Source organism: Epinephelus fuscoguttatus, linkage group LG21 (genome assembly GCF_011397635.1).
Source record: "Epinephelus fuscoguttatus linkage group LG21, E.fuscoguttatus.final_Chr_v1".
Taxonomy (NCBI): Eukaryota; Metazoa; Chordata; class Actinopteri; order Perciformes; family Serranidae; genus Epinephelus; species Epinephelus fuscoguttatus.
Window position 1 is genome coordinate 30,010,401 of NC_064772.1, and position 19,375 is coordinate 30,029,775.

The 19,375-nt window shown below is 40.5% G+C and overlaps 1 protein-coding gene across 5 annotated transcripts; it reads left to right on the forward strand.

The window, feature by feature from the left end:
• The first annotated feature begins 1,194 nt into the window (after positions 1-1,194).
• On the forward strand, positions 1,195-17,987 carry snx16 (sorting nexin 16). 5 transcript variants are annotated; one of them, XM_049565681.1, is made up of 9 exons: positions 1,195-1,354; positions 2,751-3,259; positions 3,600-3,686; positions 8,160-8,308; positions 8,762-8,831; positions 10,388-10,524; positions 10,785-10,907; positions 13,814-13,854; positions 17,302-17,987. In XM_049565681.1, the coding sequence occupies exons 2-8, from the start codon at positions 2,879-2,881 to the stop codon at positions 13,830-13,832; spliced, it is 966 nt and encodes a 321-aa protein (XP_049421638.1). In that variant the 5' UTR covers positions 1,195-1,354; positions 2,751-2,878; the 3' UTR covers positions 13,833-13,854; positions 17,302-17,987. The 5 variants fall into 5 exon arrangements, with proteins under 5 accessions (XP_049421638.1, XP_049421639.1, XP_049421640.1 ...); XM_049565682.1 differs by having other exon boundaries at positions 13,814-13,849; XM_049565683.1 differs by having other exon boundaries at positions 13,817-13,854.
• The last annotated feature ends 1,388 nt before the right edge of the window (positions 17,988-19,375 follow it).

Sequence of the window (19,375 nt, forward strand, 5' to 3'; positions counted from 1 at the left end):
TGACATCGGGCGAGAGGCAGGGTACACCCTGGACAGGTCGCCAGACTATCGCAGGGCTGACACATAGAGACAAACAACCATTCACGCTCACATTCACACCTACGGACAATTTAGAGTCATCAGTTAACTTAGTCCCCAATCTGCATGTCTTTGGACTGTGGGAGGAAGCCGGAGTGCCCGGAGAGAACCCACGCTGACACGGGGAGAACATGCAAACTCCGCAGAGAAGGGCTCCCACACCCGGGATCGAACCGGCAACCCTGCTGTGAGGCGACAGTGCTAACCACCAGACCACCGTGCCGCCCTCCGACATATAAATTTATACATAAAATTTCTCAAGGTGGCTTACAGCGTATTAACTCCTGCAGCCACAAACATTTTGCTGGCGCTACACCAATGAGGTCTTTTCAGCAGAATTCTTATAGCATCATCATATGCTACCTGAAGTTTATGCAGGCTTGCTTTAGTGTAATTAGACCACAAGTAGGCAGTATAGAGAGGAGTGCAGTGTGCTCTGAACAAAGCCACCTTCACTCTTTCTGCACAAGCACCAAACTTGCGAAGCAAACTATTTGCCACACTCATTAAACTTCATGTCATGGACAACACCATATTCAGAGAAGACATTAAGAAGCTGCTGGAGACCAGCACTGCAGGGACTAAAGACCACAAGGTCATCCGCATACATAATATGGTTCACCAAAGTATTGCCTATCATACACCCAGTGTTACAGGTTTTCAGGCTGTTAGACAGATCATCAACATACAAATTAAAAATAATTGGTGGGAGGATTCCACCTTGTCTGACCCCAAAAGGAGCAGAGACACAATGACCCCATTTAACCTGCTTTGACTGGTTGGCATACCAGTAAGACAGAATTCTCACAATACATTTGGGTACCCCTCTGCGACTCATTTTGACAAATAACTTAAAATGATTGACCTGGTCAAAAGCTTTTGAAGCATCAATAAAACACATCAAAACTGAGAAATTCTTATCTATGTATTGACCATTGACTTTAAGGAAAGTATAAAGAGTGAGGGTGATGTAGAACTAACACTGCATGTGATGCTCCAACCAACCATGGAAAGCAGTGACAACCACCACCAGTCCTGTTCTTCCTAAAGTGACATTTGCTATTTATCTGCTGAATTATTGCTGTTCAATATCATCCACATACAGCGCCCTCAGCTGGCTACCTGAGAGCACTGCAGCCGTTGTAGTCTGTCAGTCGCGCTAACATGAACCGGACCTGGGAGGAGATAATGCAGTGGATTAACGGCAACAGGACAATCGGACTTTATGAGAATAATCACATTATTTCATGAAGGAGACGGGTACTGGCCTCCTGCGGTAAGTTAAGCGAAAGTCGTCGTCATCTTGCGTCACCCTAGCTTTGCCCACACGGGCTGCCCGTCCTAGCTCACGAGCTAACGTGAAGGTAATGTGATAGCCTTATGATGTGGAGCACACGCCAAACGCCATCCGGAAATGTGTGGATTTAGCGTTTCCTTATGTATCATTGGCAAAATACGCAAAAGAAAACAAAAGTAGACGTCAGAGAAATTATTAGGAGTTGCTACTCAATTCGGCTTCAATCTCATATTACATACCGCTCTCATTTTGACATAATGTCAGTTAGTCTACTTTGTTTGCAGTGGTGCAACTGTAGGTAGCATAGCTAACGTTAGCTATAGCAGCAGCTGTTGCAGTGACTGGAATGTTTAATTTAAAGCGGTTTGCCTTGTGGTTGCTTCATTTACAGTATTTCCTATGTTACCTAAGTTAACTGTAAATTAAAGCCATTGTAGCCAGCAGTTGTGCCTGAACCGAGAAGCAGTGCAACGATCTACTAACTAACGTTAAATCGCCATATTCTGATGAGGGAGCTCGTACTGCTCAATAAAAGCACGTCATCCATCGAAATTAGGTTAGGTCGCTTGCTAACTTCACATACCAAACGATGGCAACATCATTAGCTGCTTGACTGTAAAAAAACAAAACAAAACACGTGATTTATTAGTAACGTTTTATTAAAGCAGGATATAAGGCAGCCAGTGTTTTGATGTCATGTTGGTCCAGCTCCCAGCTCTTTCGTCATGTTTTTTAAGCGCACCAAAATAGCTTTACGAGTCAGCCAAGAGTGAGTGAGCAGCAAGAGCAATAAATAATCATCACAGTCATTTTATCTCCTCATGTATACTTGTTTATCCTTACTGTTTCCCTGTGTTGTTTCCATGTGTTTCTGTCTTTAGCCATCTGGCCTTGATATGACATTGACTTTAATATTTTGACAATGAAGTGTGTATTACGAGCCTGTAATTGGGATTTTCATTTGTTGTCATACAGAGGCACAGGGCTGACTTCTCTAAGATCCACTGATGCTGACTTAATGTGAGCGAGGCTCCTATTTTAACAGGCGGATAAAACCAAAGCAATTGAAAAGCTGATCTTACACACTGATTATCTACAAATGCTCACAGGCATTTTCCATCATGATTTTTACACATAATGTACAAATCCATAAATTATGAACGACATGTGGCTCTTGTCAATAATTCATCTGCCCTCACAGTCTGGTACCCTTACTTCAGGATAATGTTTGCTGACAGATTCTGCTGCATTGGTGTACGTTTAAAAGAAATCTGAGGATCCTGATTGTTCAGCCTGTATTTAGGGAAGCTTACAGTCATTTTTGATTATGATGAATGCAATGAACATACCTAATTATTCTTTATTTATTCGACAGAGTCTTGGTCAGCCCCTCAGGGTGAGCATTACGGCTTCATTTCATCATCACAGCGTCGCTGAAGCAAGGTGGTGTCACTGTGAAGGACCTTAGTGTGGTGGTGGGGCAGGAGCACGCAGCTCAGGAAGATGGCATCACCATTTGTGCCTGTTCCCGTGCCCTTGGACAGAGCAGGGGGTAGCAGCAAGCTGAGACGGCCACAGCGAGCTTCATCACTAGGAAGCGTCTCCACCTCCTCAGCTGGGGAGGACCATGGAAGAGGATGTGGAGGATTAGGCTCCCAGCGCCAATCTCGCTGCGTGGACAGAGGCAGCCGGAGCAGGACACCACCACCCCTCCAGAGCCCTGTGGTACGGGCCAGGGTGAACGGGACTCTGGACACCTCTGTGGAGTACTCCAGCTGTCCCCGCTCCATATCGGATCCTGCTGGGAGCCAGCAAGGAGAGGAGAGGCCTATTACCCCGACTGTGCTCGGGTATGAGGTCATGGAGGAGAGGGCTAAGTTCACGGTATGAAACCAGGAAATCAGCATATCATGAAAACCTTTTTGAACTTGTGTGTCTGTGGCAGCTAAGTATTTTTATTAAAGTTATAAAATTATGTTATTTACCCCAAATTGACATGTAGGTTGGCAGCATGTCAACCTGTTTATCAGTTTGCCTAGTTACAGTAAAGAACAACACTTTACCAAAGGGGATAGACATGCTCACTGAGAAGAAGCGCACTGTGTAATGCATACTAGACTTAAAGTCTACTGCTAACATGTACTCAGTATACAGAGTTTTATTACCATATGTTTGCAGTTGTAAACGAGATTTTAGATTGTGTGTTGCCTTATCCCTGCTGCAGGTATTTAAAGTCCTGGTCAAGAAGACTCCAGATGAGAGCTGGGTTGTTTTTAGAAGGTACACAGACTTCTCCAGACTCAATGACAAGGTGGGTTTGGGTATGTAATGTACATAAGTTTGCTTATGCATGTTTGTGTGAAAAGTATGGACTGTCCCAAATCTCAGGCTTATCTGAAGATTTTTTTTTTTTTTTTTTTTTTTACTTTTTTTGTGATCATCTGTTTGCAGACACTGTTTTTGACCATCCTGCTTTCAGCATGCGTTCTTTTGTTTTTGAGTATACAGTGGAAGTGATTAGAGCTACACAAAGAAACCCTCTGTTCCCAAATATCCAACAGGCCTGAGCCAACTAGGGGAACAGGTCTCTCGTGGTTTCGGGAAGGACAGTATGGTCACAGATTACAAAAGGAAAAAAAAAGTTTAAACCGTGTAATGACAATCTATGGGGAAAAAGAACACTTGAAAGCTGTAACAAACAAGCGAAAGTTATCTTTGTAGGCCTGCAAAATATTGATAAAACCTATTACTGAAATGCACCATATACTAATTCAGACATAGTAACCCCAGGCAAGCAAAATGGAAAGACAGGAGACGGTAACACCCTACATTCAGCCGTTTATACAGTCTATGCATTCAATAAGGAGGGAGAGGACAGAGAGGGGTGTGTGGACATCGTTTCCTCCATTCCTGTGGCTTTTCCACAGAGGCCACTGTAATGTTCACACTGTGCGTGATGGTCTTCTGCCGTGCATGTACTGTTACTGCAGAGGTCATGCATTTAACTGTCTGGAAATGTTTAAGCAGTTACAGTTATTTTCACTTGTAGCCGAATCTAAACAACAGCATAGATATCAGGCATAGTAAACACATGATCAGGTTTCCAATATGCAGCGCTGCCTCCACACGGTGTGGCTGGCACCAAACATAGCTTGTGTAGTATTTTGGACCTTATCCAGCATTGCTTTACAAAGCATTTGTGCTCATGGCTTGGGCCACCATGTCGAGTATGTGTGCTTACAACTGACCTCCTGATGAGAAAACTGACATCAGTTTTCTCAAACTGCCAAAGCTGACTACATGCAGCCAAACATTGCTTTGTCTTAATTTGCATACATCTGTTTTGAGGATTATCAAATCACAAAACAATGTTTACATCAGATGTAAAGGCAGAGATGGAGGTAGCGATGGAGGTAGCCATGATTGACTTTGAAGGCTCCAGTGGAGGCAGTCAGTAGGATAATGGACGTAAGAGTTACGTCAGGACATTTAAGCAACAAAAGCATCTGGCAGTATTTAGTAATTCCTCTTTAAAAGCAAACAACAATGACTTCAATGTAAAGCACTACCTACAGTACAAAGCAAATGATCAACTTTAGTACTTATTAAAGAGCACAAGCAAATTTTAGAAACAGGCTAGAGGTGATACAAGGGTTATCAGTAGAGGAAACGTATGTTATTTTTCCCAGCTCCCATGACTGTGGGAACAGTTTATGAGGAGAGAACGCCAAACCGATTTACTTTAAGGGGTTCCAGAGATGTTACTCCTTCTGTGCTATACACTGAAACACAGAGTTCTGTACATCTTATTTGCTGTTGAGTATTGTCACACTAAGTGTCAGCTGGAGCTCAGGTAAAGGGTTAAGAACCAGCAAAACAGCTGGCAAGCTGATTTTAAGATTATTTTTATATATATCTCTGCGTCAGTCCAGCTTTACTTGACAGCAGAATGGCACCAGCCCAGTGCGACAAGTCTACATTAATTTTGCACAGGGTGTCTGCAGGTTCTTACAAGTCTTAAAACATTGTAAATTCTATTTGATAAATATTAGGCCTTAAAAGTCTTTAAATAGTCTCAATTTAGGTCTTAATTGCCATAAACATTTTATCTAACATCATTTATCTTATAATTTCTTTTTGTAGTTTTTTTTTTTTTAACTTCATACCTTCACTTGCCTGTTGGCAAAATGTAGACAAATCTAACTCATTCATTCATTCATTCATTCATCTTCTAACCGCTTCATCCTCTTGAGGGTCGCGGGGGGGCTGGAGCCTATCCCAGCTGACATCGGGGAAGAGGCAGGGTACACCCTGGACAGGTCGCCAGACTATCGCAGGGCTGACACATAGAGACAAACAACCATTCACGCTCACATTCACACCTACGGTGAGTCATCAATTAACCTAGTCGCCAATCTGCATGTCTTTGGACTGTGGGAGGAAGCCGGAGTGCCCGGAGAGAACCCATGCTGACATGGGGAGAACATGGAAACTCCGCAGAGAAGGGCTCCCACACCCAGGATCGAACCCTCTTGCTGTGAGGTGACAGTGCTAACCACCATACCACCGTGCCGCCCTAACTCACTTTAATAACTGTATTCCTATGTAAAACACACAGGATTACATATATACTGATTACCTTTAGACTTACCTACAATGCTTGAAAAATAAAAAGAGGATTTGTCCAAAAGTCAGCCTTAAATTTGGTTAAAGATTATCTTTAAAAAGCATTCAAATTAAGTGTCTGATACCTGTATTTTATATTTTATCTGTTGTATTTTAATCACTCTATTTTAACGTGTACATTATTTTTTGTCTTAGATTCTAATTTTTTTTACATGCGTGACTTTTATATTTGTAGTGTTTTTGTATGAGTATTTTTGGAGGGAGCCTTACAAGTAGCCAAACTGAGCTAATGTGTCATCTGAAATAAATGATCATATTTTTTATTTAAAAAAAAAAGAAAAAAAGATGAATTAAATTGTGATCTTTAAAATTAAAGCTCATGTCAAATGTGAAAATGTGATTATATGTGACACCCTTACAATGACTACGTTTCATGTGCACAAAATAATTTGTTTTTATGCCCCTATTCTGAAAAAGACAATGGGCCCTCATTCATTAACCTTTTTTAATTATTGTCTGTTTTTAGGGAACACAGAGTTTACGCACACTCAGGAGCAATACATTTTGTGCTGACATGTTTATGCAGCATAGTTGGTTATTAGGTTTTCTTCAATTCTACAATTGTATAATATTATAGGATTTATATTACAATAATATTTTATAGTTTTTAATATTTTTTGGTAATTATTTCGATTATTTTAAGAAACAATGGCACTTTTAGAATAAATGCTGCACTAACACTTCAGTTCACATCAGTTATGTTAATAGGAACAATGCCATCTGATAATTAGTAATTAATCACACCAGAACATATCATAGGCTGTTCGGGCAAGCAGGATAAAAATTGACAAAGTAGCGCTTGAAATAAATTAATAATAATTGACTAAAATATTGCATGAAATTTTCCACCTTCACCTTCTCTGCCCCCTCATTGTCTCCCTCTGAACACACACATACACACTTTGAAGCATGCCGTGGCACTCGTCTCTGTCCTGGGCCCTGACAGTTGTGCTACTGTAACACACACAGTTTGCAGTTTGCCGGTCGGGTGGTTGATTACCACAGATTTTTAACATCCTGTGCATCTTAAAAAAAAAAAAGTACATACAGTCTTACTTTGTTATCCACTCCTGATGCCATTAAATATGACAGCTGGTTTGGTGTTCACGTTCTGCACACTAGTCCCCCAATTCATAACAGATTTTTTTATTATTTTTATGTATTTATTTTTTTAATGTTTGGAGTCCAGTGCGTTACCGTCTTCAGACCTGCGTGTGGTTGGGCACTCTTGACTTAATTCTCTCTCTTTTCTTTGACTTTTTCGGTTTCTGTGAGTGCACACAGTCATGCAGTGTCATGCCCTTTTATGAGGATATGTGGGGCGTTTGACTGTGTTAATTAGGATCAACTGGCATGTGCTGTCAGTTTACAAGACAAAGGGATTCATCATTACAAGAACACACATACAAACTATTCTGGGGTTTAAGAACGAGTCATGAATCTATCATAAACATGTTTTAGGATCTCTCTTTAAAACAAAAATAAGAAAAAACTTGGGTCGGTGTTGCAATATTTACGCATATCCAAAAACCCTGTTGATATCTAAGTCTTTCATGGTGTTTAAAAGTAGGTGTGTTTCTTCTTACGACCAGAAATGTGGGCTTTTCTTTTGGGCATGCATTTCTACACCACCCTTGCAAACTGTTGGCGAGCTGCTTTGTGCTTTAAGCACTGTATACATGTCCAAAGATTACCCCTAAAACCTGAATAATACTGGCATTTTCCATGTCTTAATCAGAAAATGTTTTATTCAGAAAAGGCCTGACTTGGAATATCCAAACGGAAAATGCTGTTTACATCACCCAAATCAATTTCAGAATATCGTCATATTCGGAATAATAGTAGTCAGTGTGGTTGTTTTAGTAAGGGTTATAGATTGTAAGACAGCTGACTTGCTTAACAGCTTATTTGATCTGGGCGTGTAATGCAGAAACATAGTGTGAGTGCTTCAGGGAGCAGCAGTGTGTACTCTGTCTTGTTCTTTGTCACTTTTGTCACTACGCTTTGTCTTTAAAACTGCATAGTGTTCTTTCACTGTAACTGTATGACAGATATCATGTGATACTCAGTCTGTACTGTGTGTGTGTGTGTGTTCTAGCTGAAGGAGATGTTCCCAGGCTTCCGGCTCTCGCTGCCTCCCAAGCGGTGGTTCAAAGACAACTATGACAGTGACTTCCTGGAAGACAGACAGTTGGGACTGCAGGCCTTTATGCAAAACTTGGTTGCACACAAGGACATTGCCAACTGGTACGTGACTTAATCGTGCAACTTTTTTATATTTAAATGGAACCGTTTAGCCTTTTTGTGCAAACTATGCTTTGGAAAGCACCCACCTGATAACTGATAATTCCTACTTTATATTAATTATATATTATATATAATTAATATATATATTATAAGTATTATTTATTAGAACTCCTTCTGACTCCCCTCTTTACTACTTCATCAACACACACACCAACAAACACAGAATACCACTCAACAACATCAACATACATTATACCAATATACCTGTGTTTTGTGTTGTTATTATACATCTGTCTTGTCTCCCATATAGTGCTGTCCCTGTCATATCGTTCACTTGTTTTGTGCCTGCATCACCTGATCACCTGAAAAAAGTATTTTTTATTAGCCTGTTCAAAAACAACAACCATACAAACACGCACAAATTCATGTCCCACTCTTTATTCTCCTTTACAGCCTGGCAGTGAGAGAGTTTCTGTGTCTGGATGACCCACCTGGGCCTTTTGATAGTCTGGAGGAGAGCAGAGTAAGTATGCATATACGTGTGAAATATGCATGCTCATGTACATGCATGTGTTTTTGTGCTGCTCACCTTTAAACAGGATCTTGTCATTTTAGTAAGACCGGGTATTGAATAATTGGCTCATTTGAGATGAGCCAGGTCAGCAGAGATCAGTCTCTACAGGTGGAATAGGCAGCTGAAAAAGATGGTGACCTTGAGTGGTGGGGATAACATTACAGGACTGGTAAAAAGCTGACTAGCAACAGCAGAGAGAGCAAACTCTCCACATTGAAATTAGCCTGGATTTAGGTCTAGTCGCAACATCGAACACAACAGCACTGCTGTGTGGCATAAAATGTATTAAAAACAGAGAATGAAATCGTATATTACAAATATTTGTGTGACAGTAATTGTAAACAAAATGTAATGTACTAACTTTAGCAACTAAATCCATGATCGTGACAGCCCTACTTAAGACCACATTACACACTGACGCTTTTACAAAGTGTTTATATTCAAAATTAAGTATGGTATGAAGTATCATTTTCAAGTCACTGCCAAACCTCAGGTACCATAGGGTACTTAAGCATTTAAAATGACCCCCCGGGTTTTAAGTTTTACAGGGCCATAAAATAGCTGGATGGCATTTGGTGATGCAAGGATGTACTCACTCCCATTACAGGAGGCAATAAACATGTCTCGCTTGACCCCTACAGCTGTGCTTGTAAAATAGCCTTCTTAATTTGACCTGGACATGTTTTCAGACTGACATTTGGAAGCTGTAAATATAATACAGTTAATTATAGATTAAAGACATGGACCGAGATTAACACAGTGGGTCTGTAGGTTTATTTGTTGAAGTTTCCTGCATGTGGAAATGTTTTCACTAGGGATGCAACGATTTTGAAATCCTGGGCTGAAACTGATATTTGAAATAACGATTTGGCCGATAGCCGACACCAATGTCTTTTATTGTTGTTTATTTTGTTTTTGTTGTTATTTATTTTCCCTTTTGTGCCAGATAAAAAAAGGAATCTTAATTATGAAAAAAATGGAACTGTTTTAAAGTTATGGAGTAATATTTATTTTATGTTGCCCTGAAAACAACTAATTTCTCCTTCAAACAAATTTATTTATTTTGAGTTTCTCGCCAAAAACGACATTTTACAAGATTTACATTTAACACATCATGAGAACGTTATAAGCGCAAAATTGTGACAAAGCAGAAAAACATCGGCTACTGCCATCAGTGAATGTGATCTTATTTGCTGATAGAACGATGGCAGTCAACAAGGCAAATATCAGTCCTCTTTGATGCCAGTAAAGGTCCCCCCCCAACTGGCCCACCTGTGTGATTTCACCTGGACATGTTTTCAGACCCTTAAAAACTATTTAATTACAGATTAAAGACACTTACTGAGATAAACACAGCCTGCTTTGGGTTTATTTGTTCCAACATCTGGAAATGTTATCCTTGTCTCATTCTCTGATGTCTGAGGGTTTGTCCCCGCACACAACTTTGTTTTTACCGTTGGCAAATGTTTTTAGTTCTTATTTTCTCTGTCGCTGCCGCCCTCCAGGCATTCTGTGAGACTCTGGAGGAGAGCAACTATCGTCTCCAGAAGGAGCTGCTAGAGAAGCAGAAGGAGATTGCCTCTCTGAAGAGGAGACTGGAGGAGAGGGAGCAAGCCATCCTGCTACTGGAGAAACATATCAAGTCAGTAGACATGCACTGACACACACACACACGCACACACTCATAAATGCAAGATATCAGAAGGAGGGCTAGACACGTGTAACAAATTACAAAGTACAACATACATTTATATGTAAGTCACATCTGGTTCACACCATGTGCTGGATCTCAGGCAGAAGACTGTAGTAATTAAGATCCACAAACAAGTTCTACAATAGCAAGAAATCTTGTGAGTAAATGACAACCACCTGGCTGTGTGTGTCCTTGTCTGTCTGTCCCAGTGGCGAGTGTCTGAGCCCAGAGTCTCTGTGCGGTCTGTCAGCTCAGGGCAGTGAGAGCAGTGCAGATGCAGATGTGGAGTCGTCTGCTGCAGAGGCTGATCAAGATGTGCCTGACGACACTGGGTAAAAAACACACAGTAGTGAATATGATGCACCAGCAGATGCCACAAATGCAGAGACCAAACACAGTTCACACAACTACGTGTTCTATCAAATAAGGGGGGCTCAAATTAGCACCTGCCAGGTGGGGGTAAAATTTGGCAGTGGCATACAACACAGTAATTCTTACTAGACACTTTGGCAGGTGTTATAGATACAGTCTGTGCACACAGGCAAGAGCAGAATCACGATATGTAGGTTGATGCAGGTAATGCGAAACCAAAGTTCACAAGCGTGAGTTCCAACTCAGACACATGTAGCTGTCCACAGTTAGCACCATGTGCTGAGGCCACCACAACAAATAAATGGACGTGTGAGTGCGTTACTCTGTGGCGAGCTCAAATGAAACAGTGGAGCTTAAGGACCTGCCTGTGGGCTGTCAGTCAGTTTCAACAGCAACAGAGAGAGAGCTGTGTACAAGATGAGCCCAGTATGTCTGCGGTGCTCCGCAGTTGTAGGGTATGGAAACACATTCGTCATGCCGATCCTCAATAGACACCATCATCCAGATGGACACCATGCCAAAAAAAACTCGAATATGAACTTCTAATCTCCACTGCTTTCAAGCAGCCTTTTGAGACAAAAGCAGAACAGGATAAAACAATTACTGAAGACCTCAGTCCCCACCAAGATGATTTTTTCTGTCTTTGACACTCGCTCTACTGTCTTTTCAAAACAAATGGAAACACACAACCTTACCACAGCACAATATTTAATGACTATGGTGTTACATTTTATATAGTCTTGATTTGGGTGTTTACTCTGATCATTTCAATTTAGAAGGGTTGCATATCTTTTCCTTCAAGTAAATTGTAGCACACCATTGTCAACTTTAATAAAAAAAAAAAAAAAAAACTTATTCCCCAGCAGCAATTTGTTGGTAGTAAAAATGCTGATTGGCTGGTAACTGCAAAACCACTAGCTACAGTAACTGGTGAGCAAAAAAAGTTAATGTCGAGCCCTGCAAACAAGCAATGATTAAGTATTAACATTCTCAAGTAATATTAACTTCCCACTCTATTTTAAACAGAGCCAATTATATAAAGTGATATTTTCCCATTCATGTTTACGCCGCCACCAAAAGTAAATGTTCTAAAGCTTTTAAGAGGTGACTCTGGGGGATAAGGTCAAGGCTAAGTGGTGAATGTGGAATGCCATATCAATTACCCGAAGGGCATCCATGCATTATGACCTTTGCTTATACTAATACAGCTATTTCAAAGGCCTGGTCATGGCTCACATTTCACTTGTACTCTGCATGCAAAATAAAACCCCACTATTCCGTAAGATGTTTCCGAACGAAGCCTTTCAGGGAATTACAGGGATTAAGCCCCATTAGCTGCTGGAAGTACTTAATGTGAAACAGATGGAGGAGGTGTTGAGTTTGCATCAACAGGACATTAACATGGAAAACAAAAGCAGATGGAAAAACCTGGAAGCTTCTTGATAAATATGATCACATGTATGAATGTAAACAAGCCTGGATCTTTCTTCAGTTGTAAATTAGACCATGGCTAATCAACTATCTGTGGTTGTGAACTTGAGCAATGTGGGCTTTTCATGTCTCAGTCTCAACCACCTAATCAAATTAAATAGGAGGAAGTAGGCACAGTGGTAAGGCATTTAAACCCTGTACTCTGTTTCTGTCTGTGATTGGGAAAGGTATTCTAATCCATTCACCAAAAATGCAAAATAATAAGTTAAAGTCCCTCTTTAAAAAATCTGACATGCTATACGTGCATGGACAAACATGCAAATGCAAGTTAGTTATACCTGGTTACATTCAGTGCCACTGGTCCTGTTATGAGTCATGGCCTCTGCTGGTGTAATTGTTGATCTCCCAACTGTGTATCACAAACTGATGTCTGTCTAATCTGACATTACTCCCGTTGAGACTTCAGATTTAACCCTCATGCTATCGGCTGCAAGTTCCACCTCTCATCTTAAAAATATAACACTAAACTAATCACATTTCTTTACATTCATCAGTCCTCACCAGCTGTCAGCCTCTGTTTTTGCACCACATTGATTTATTAGTACTGATCAGAAAATAATCCTAATTTATACAGACAGTACAGCAACATCATAAAAGTAATGTTATCACGTGGAATCAGGGAGATGGTAGATGACAAACTGTATATCATTTTAGTGACAAGAGCTGGACGGTAAAATTAGGTGAGGCTGGCAGTGAATATCAGCAGTGGTAACCGCAGACAGCACTGTTGTTTAAAGTTAAAATATTTTAACTTTTTGTCGCTCTCCATGACGGGGCTTGCATCCTGATATGATGTAGCTCCTTGAACCCTTTGAAACCTGGAGCGACATCACTTTTCTTGTGCTGCTTTCAGATGCCTTTTACAAATATTTAAACTGCTGAATGTTGGAGGAATTTGGTTTTCTTTTTAAAACATGGAAAAAAAGGCAATGAGCAACTTGGTAGGGAATGTCCCACAATTTGCAAAAAAAAAAAAAACGCTTGGGATAAAACTGTTACATTTTAAAATTTTGTTACATAATTATTATAATTTTAAGCACTATTTTTAGGTCATTTTCTTGTTTTTTTGTTGTTGTTGTTTTTTAACTTATAAAGTTAAATATTCTTGTTTTTTATTTTCTCTCTCTGCAAGTTTCTTGCAAATTTTGTGGGTCATCTCATTGCTCATTACCTTCTTCCCATGTTTTTAAAAGAAATTACCTAAGGTATCAAAGGGTTGAAACAAGGTGTTGTCTAGAAGTTTCAGGAATTTGAAAGTGAAGAGGTGATTGCCATCATTATTATTACTATTATTTTGTTCACAGTCACATCTGTTTGCTTTTTAAAAGTGTTTTCCCTTCTCCTCTTGTGTTTGTTTTGCCCTCACATTTCACAGCAGTGCTGCTCCAATCTGAAAAGAGCCCCATAACATGTGAGGTACTTCATATACCAGCTCAGCAGGCTAACACTGTGGCATACTGTCTTTTTATATTGCTCCTCTCAGTAACATGCATCCCACTCTTAACTACTGTACTGTAATGGAGGTGTCCTGTTTTGCTGTATCAGGATGTTGAAGCACAACTTCCTATTATTTTCAAGTCTTCTCTTAATACAATGCTCAGGTGCTGTATGTGCAGTTAATTTGTGCTTTAATTGTTCCTCCTTTCATACTGGCTGTACATATGACAAGTGAGTATTGTATTTAGATTTACTTGAAAACTATGGGAGCCCATAGGGGACTTCGATATAATGATTATCTAAACTTTAACATGAAAATGTAATTCCACAATAACTGTATACATTATCCACATAGATATGTCTTATATGAGTAACACCACCATGACATGGCTTTCCAGCCCATGAAACTCTTCCAGCTGACTCTAACAAGCACAAGCTGAACCAGTATTCGCTCTGGTCTCGCTCCTCCTTTTGTCGCTAAGCACTTGGGAATTATAACAGAGTGAAGCTGGGTGCTTGCAGTCAAACGCAGCCATTTTTCCGTTCTTTCCACAATAACCGGCAACCACTAAGACTGATCACTGACGACACCAGCCTTGTTCAAGTTGGTAACCAAATGTCAGGCACCTGACACAGAGACCAACATTTTTTAAAGTGGTTAATTCACTATCATTATACGCCTGTCAGCCAAAACATTTAAACCACTGACAGGTGAAGTAAATAACTTTGATTACTTTGTTCCAATGCATTGTTTTGCTGGGAAACCTTTCGTTCTGGGATTCATGTGGATACCACCTGGATGTCCCGTCCACTCAAACACCATTGCAGACCAAGTACCCCCCCTCATGGCAACGGTACTCCCCAATGGCAGTGGCCCCCCAGCTGAAAAAAGCAGCATGCGACACTACAAAAACTGTTTAGAAATGGCCTGTGGAGCACTACTACTACTACTTAAGAGAGTTTCTGTTTGTCACAAAACTGTTTGCTTGATGGAGGTCTAGTTATTGAAACACTGTAATGAATTTATTTCTTTTGCAAGTTGGACAGTGTGAGGGAGTTTGTTTGCAAATTGTGTCTTACTCGTCCCTCTGTTATGCACATGTTTTGAAACAGATTTGCAAGGTATTCTTTTGTTCTGATCAATAGGACCTTTAACAATTGAATATTGTCCAGTGTACAGCGGGATATAATTTTGAAAATTAAATTAATTTTAATATCGTCATAAAACAACCATATAAGTGTGTGAAAAAGGAAGTAGGATTAAAGCATTTCCATTTAAATTTTTACTCAACTCTTACATATGTGGAAATTTATATTACTATTGTTGAATTACATTTTCATTTTTAAGTTTACATCATCATTTTATTGAGGAGTCCAATGGGCTTTTACAAAACCCCAAAACTGTCTTTAATGTGCTTGCAGTCAGGATGTTTATCAAAGTTGGGGTCAGTTCATTTTCAGTGCACGTGATCAGGGGAAGATCTTATCTTCTCCTACACAAAGTCCCATCTCTTTAAACTATGGTGGCCTAATGGACACAAACCTTGAAAGAAGTGTCCAGATGAAAAAGGAGGTTGCGCATCAACAGTGATGATACTCGGAGTGAACTTGAAAGAAGTGTGTTTTAACACCAAAGGCTTGAGATTCTTATTTATATGGACAGTGTTGAGCATAAAATTATTTTTAAAGGTTCCATATGTAACTTTACATGTTTTAATTGCTTCGTATTGCCAATGGGTGAACGGATTGTACCATAACTTCAGCTAGCTAACTGTAACCTAAGCTAAGGTTAGCCAGCTAGCTGTAACACAGCTATGCAGCATGGACCTGCTGCTGGTTGCTTCATAGTGTCAGCTGATGAAGGATTTTGCAACAAAATGGTATCTCAGCAGCACGCTAGTTAGTGTCATGGAGCCAATAGTCCAAATGAAATACAGAAACATTACAGATAGCAACATTATTCTAAATATGATTGTTATTTATTTTTCAGCATTCTATTAATACGATGCTGGTCAGTCATGTTCAGTCTCGTGTATGTCACGTCATTGTTTTGGCCAATGCCCAGGTGGTCGCTCGCACCTACAGAGTGCAAGTATGACCAACAGCTTTTATTGATACCTGGGTTTATTGAAGGTTACATATGGAACCCATAGACTGTATATAAAGATGGACAATGTGTCTCCACTTACTCTGACTGTACAAAAGATGAAGCAAAAACATCCTGGATACGGCCGCTGCCATCTTGCACTGGTGATGCCATTTGGAGCCAGAGTTTTTTGCAGTTGCAGTCTCTGCAATATTGAGTTCCCGCCTATACACCTGTTAGACCATTCATGAGTGGCGCCATTGATCACGAGCACACTGATGAGCACACACAGCTTGAATCATGATGTCAAAATACCTTTTTATAGCATCAGATAATTAATCAAAATCAAACGTATCCAGAAATGACGTGCACTTTGTTTTTTAGTTTGGCCATGTCCCCTCCACTAATATAGAGGGGGCCAGGTTTTCGACCTATACTGTAGCCAGCCACCAGGGGGCGATTGAGATGTTGTGGCTTCACTTTTGAGGAGCTGTCATGTCTTCTATCATTAACATAGAGTCTATGATTGAACCCAAGTAAAGTATGGAGTATTGATTTACATTTTGTCCTGAAAATGACCTGTCCCCAACTCATGGTGTGTATTTACTGTACTGCAGTGTTCTGTGCTCTGTAAACCTTTTGGCTGTGTCACACTGCTCCCCTGCATTGTATGTGATTAACACATGCTGTTAGCACCTCTCTGTCACATGGTGATATGGGCTCACTATGTGGGTTTGTAGGTTGTTGGATTTCAGGTCTTCCTCCTCCCTCTCCTCATCTGGTATTTTGACGCACAGGGAAAATCCCTTTATTAAATCAGCCTGTGTGAAACAGATTTAATAGATACCATCTGTTTGAAAACTTGTCTGACATAATATTCTAAACCACTAAATCTCAAAACAGAATGCTGTGAAGTAATTGATTCAACAAATGGCTATTTGAATCATCTGATGTTTCATGATGGTTTCTTGTCTTCTGGCTTGTCCTTATAAAAACTAGATTTAGAACCAAGATTCTGTCACAAATCATGTGGATTTCCTTTTACTGTATCCACTTTTCCGTTATCTGTCATGCACTGTGAGATGGGAGAGAGCCAGGGGTAAAACCTGTCTTCCTGCTGTGTTTTCAGTGGACCTGTACCTGTAACTTGCCGGTGTTGTGGCATTAATAACATGCAGTATCTCTCCTCCCGTAAGGATGGCTGACAAGTTGAGCTATACTAGCATCTGTCCTGTACTGTACATTTCCTCTTGGATCCTCTCTGTCTGGCTGGCTTGATGTTTTCTGAGGCGTACAGCTCTCACATTGCATTTAATCTGCTGTGACCTCCCTCTCTCCAGTGGCAGGTGTGAAGTCCAACCGGTGCGATCCTCCGCCTGTTGGTGTGGGCCCTCACTCAGCACCTCGCCTCCGGTCATCCAGGTCACTCAGCTTTACCACCAGAAGCTGGAACAATAACAATGAGCACTGGACCTCCTCTTCTCCATTTTCCCTTTGTCCTTCATCTCCTCCTCCCCTACCAGACCACTTCACCCTCCCGTTGTGTTTGAGTGCTATTCCATACCCTGTGTTTGCTTTTTCTGCCTTGTTCCTAATCATTCCCTGCTCCCACCACAACTCCCATTTCACCTTTCCACCTTCCATATTGTAGCCGCTGTTTCACCTTCCAGTCTTGGAGTTGGATTGGAAGCAGCCTTTATCTCAAGATCTGTATATAAGTTAAAAGGGAACAGTTTTTCCTGCAGCAGCCTGTTTCACTTATATTCCCCCTTTACAATGGCTCATGGGATATTTTATCCAGCCCGTACAAAAGACTTCATTCTGAAGACCTTGTGCAACTAAGGATTATTTCTGGCATTATGTGGCTCCACTCCTTTAAACCTCAGAGTTTAAGTTGTCTTAAACTGTGTGGGGATTTCTCAGCTCTGCTCGTTCACTTTTGACCCTCGCACCGCGGCCGCCAGATTGATCCTTTGGACACAAAGCCAAAGTTTGGCAACTTGACCAAAAAAAAAAAAAAAGATAACTTGAAGACATTCACAACTGTGACAATCTACAGAAAACTCAAACCATCGTCTCATCAGTTTCTGCAGACGTGCATCACCTTATGATTTGCTACTTGTGACACCAGGCCCTCTTCTGAAACCAGAGAAACAACACCCCCATGTGGATACTGAAATAAGGGAAAGAACCTGGATAAATTAAATGTCTCAGATTTCACATTGGTAATTAGGTGGGTGTCACAGAGGACTGATAACTTCGTGTTTGCAGGCACTTCCATGTCATTGCTTAGTACTGCCATTGACTCTCATTGAGGCTACAGGCAGACCTTGAGAAACTTCATTGTATTTGCACTTTCGGTTTGCATCTAAAAGTCTAGATTCCCTCACGTTCTAGTGCCATGTGTGATTTCTGTTTAAGTCCCTGGAGAGACCTTAATATCTGTAATGTACTCCACTGAGAGAGAGACGAGGAAATGTGGCCTAACTTGAGGAATGTAATGTACACTATCACGTCATTCCCCTGTCACGTGTCAGTTTGCTTTTACACATTTACTATGCCAATGTAAGTCCATAAATATTTACAACGTTTAACCTCTATTGGCACGTTGCCTGTTAATGTAAGAGTGTTGACTGGGCCTGGACTACTGGTCTACAGAGATGGTGTGATGTAGGTATAATTAAAAGATCATTTCACCCATTTGATAGAACATCATATTTTTCTACTCACCCCTAGTGGTGTGTGGCAACGCAGATACTTTTGGTTTTACCTGCTGAGGACTTGAAGATATCAACCCATGTGATTTATCCCTTTATCTTGATACAATATAAGTAAATGGGATTTTGTTTTTGGTGCGACACGACAGTTGTCAGTGGAACCCCCATCTACAGAAAAATAATCCCCCTCGACAGGGCCATCTGGAGGTAACGTCCCTTGACCTCCATCACACTGGGACAGGAAGCAGACACTTCACAGCCAGACATCTAAAAAAAATCTCTGCACATAAAACCAAAACTATCCGCGAAAGTAGGAGAGGATGTTTTTTGTACTTAAGATCAACTGACCTTTTAAGGAACTTAGTTATTTATTTTAAGATGAACCTCAGCTTCAGTCGAGTAATGCAGAAAGAAGCCCCCCGCTATATCACCGTGGTGCTAATTAACCTGAAGTAAATCCAAAGGTTATGATATGAGAGATTAACGAATCACAGTTCTAAAAGTTTAATTTTAACAACACAGCCTTGTTTTCAAGATATGAATGCCATTGAAAATAAGAAGCAGAACCGTCATACTGGTATTTCAGGATTAACTGGGTGACAAAGGTGACTGAAACACTCACCAAACTGTTACCAGGCCTACATCATCCACTAAAGCCATATTTTTAAACGTCAATAAAACTACAGAGGCAGAGGTT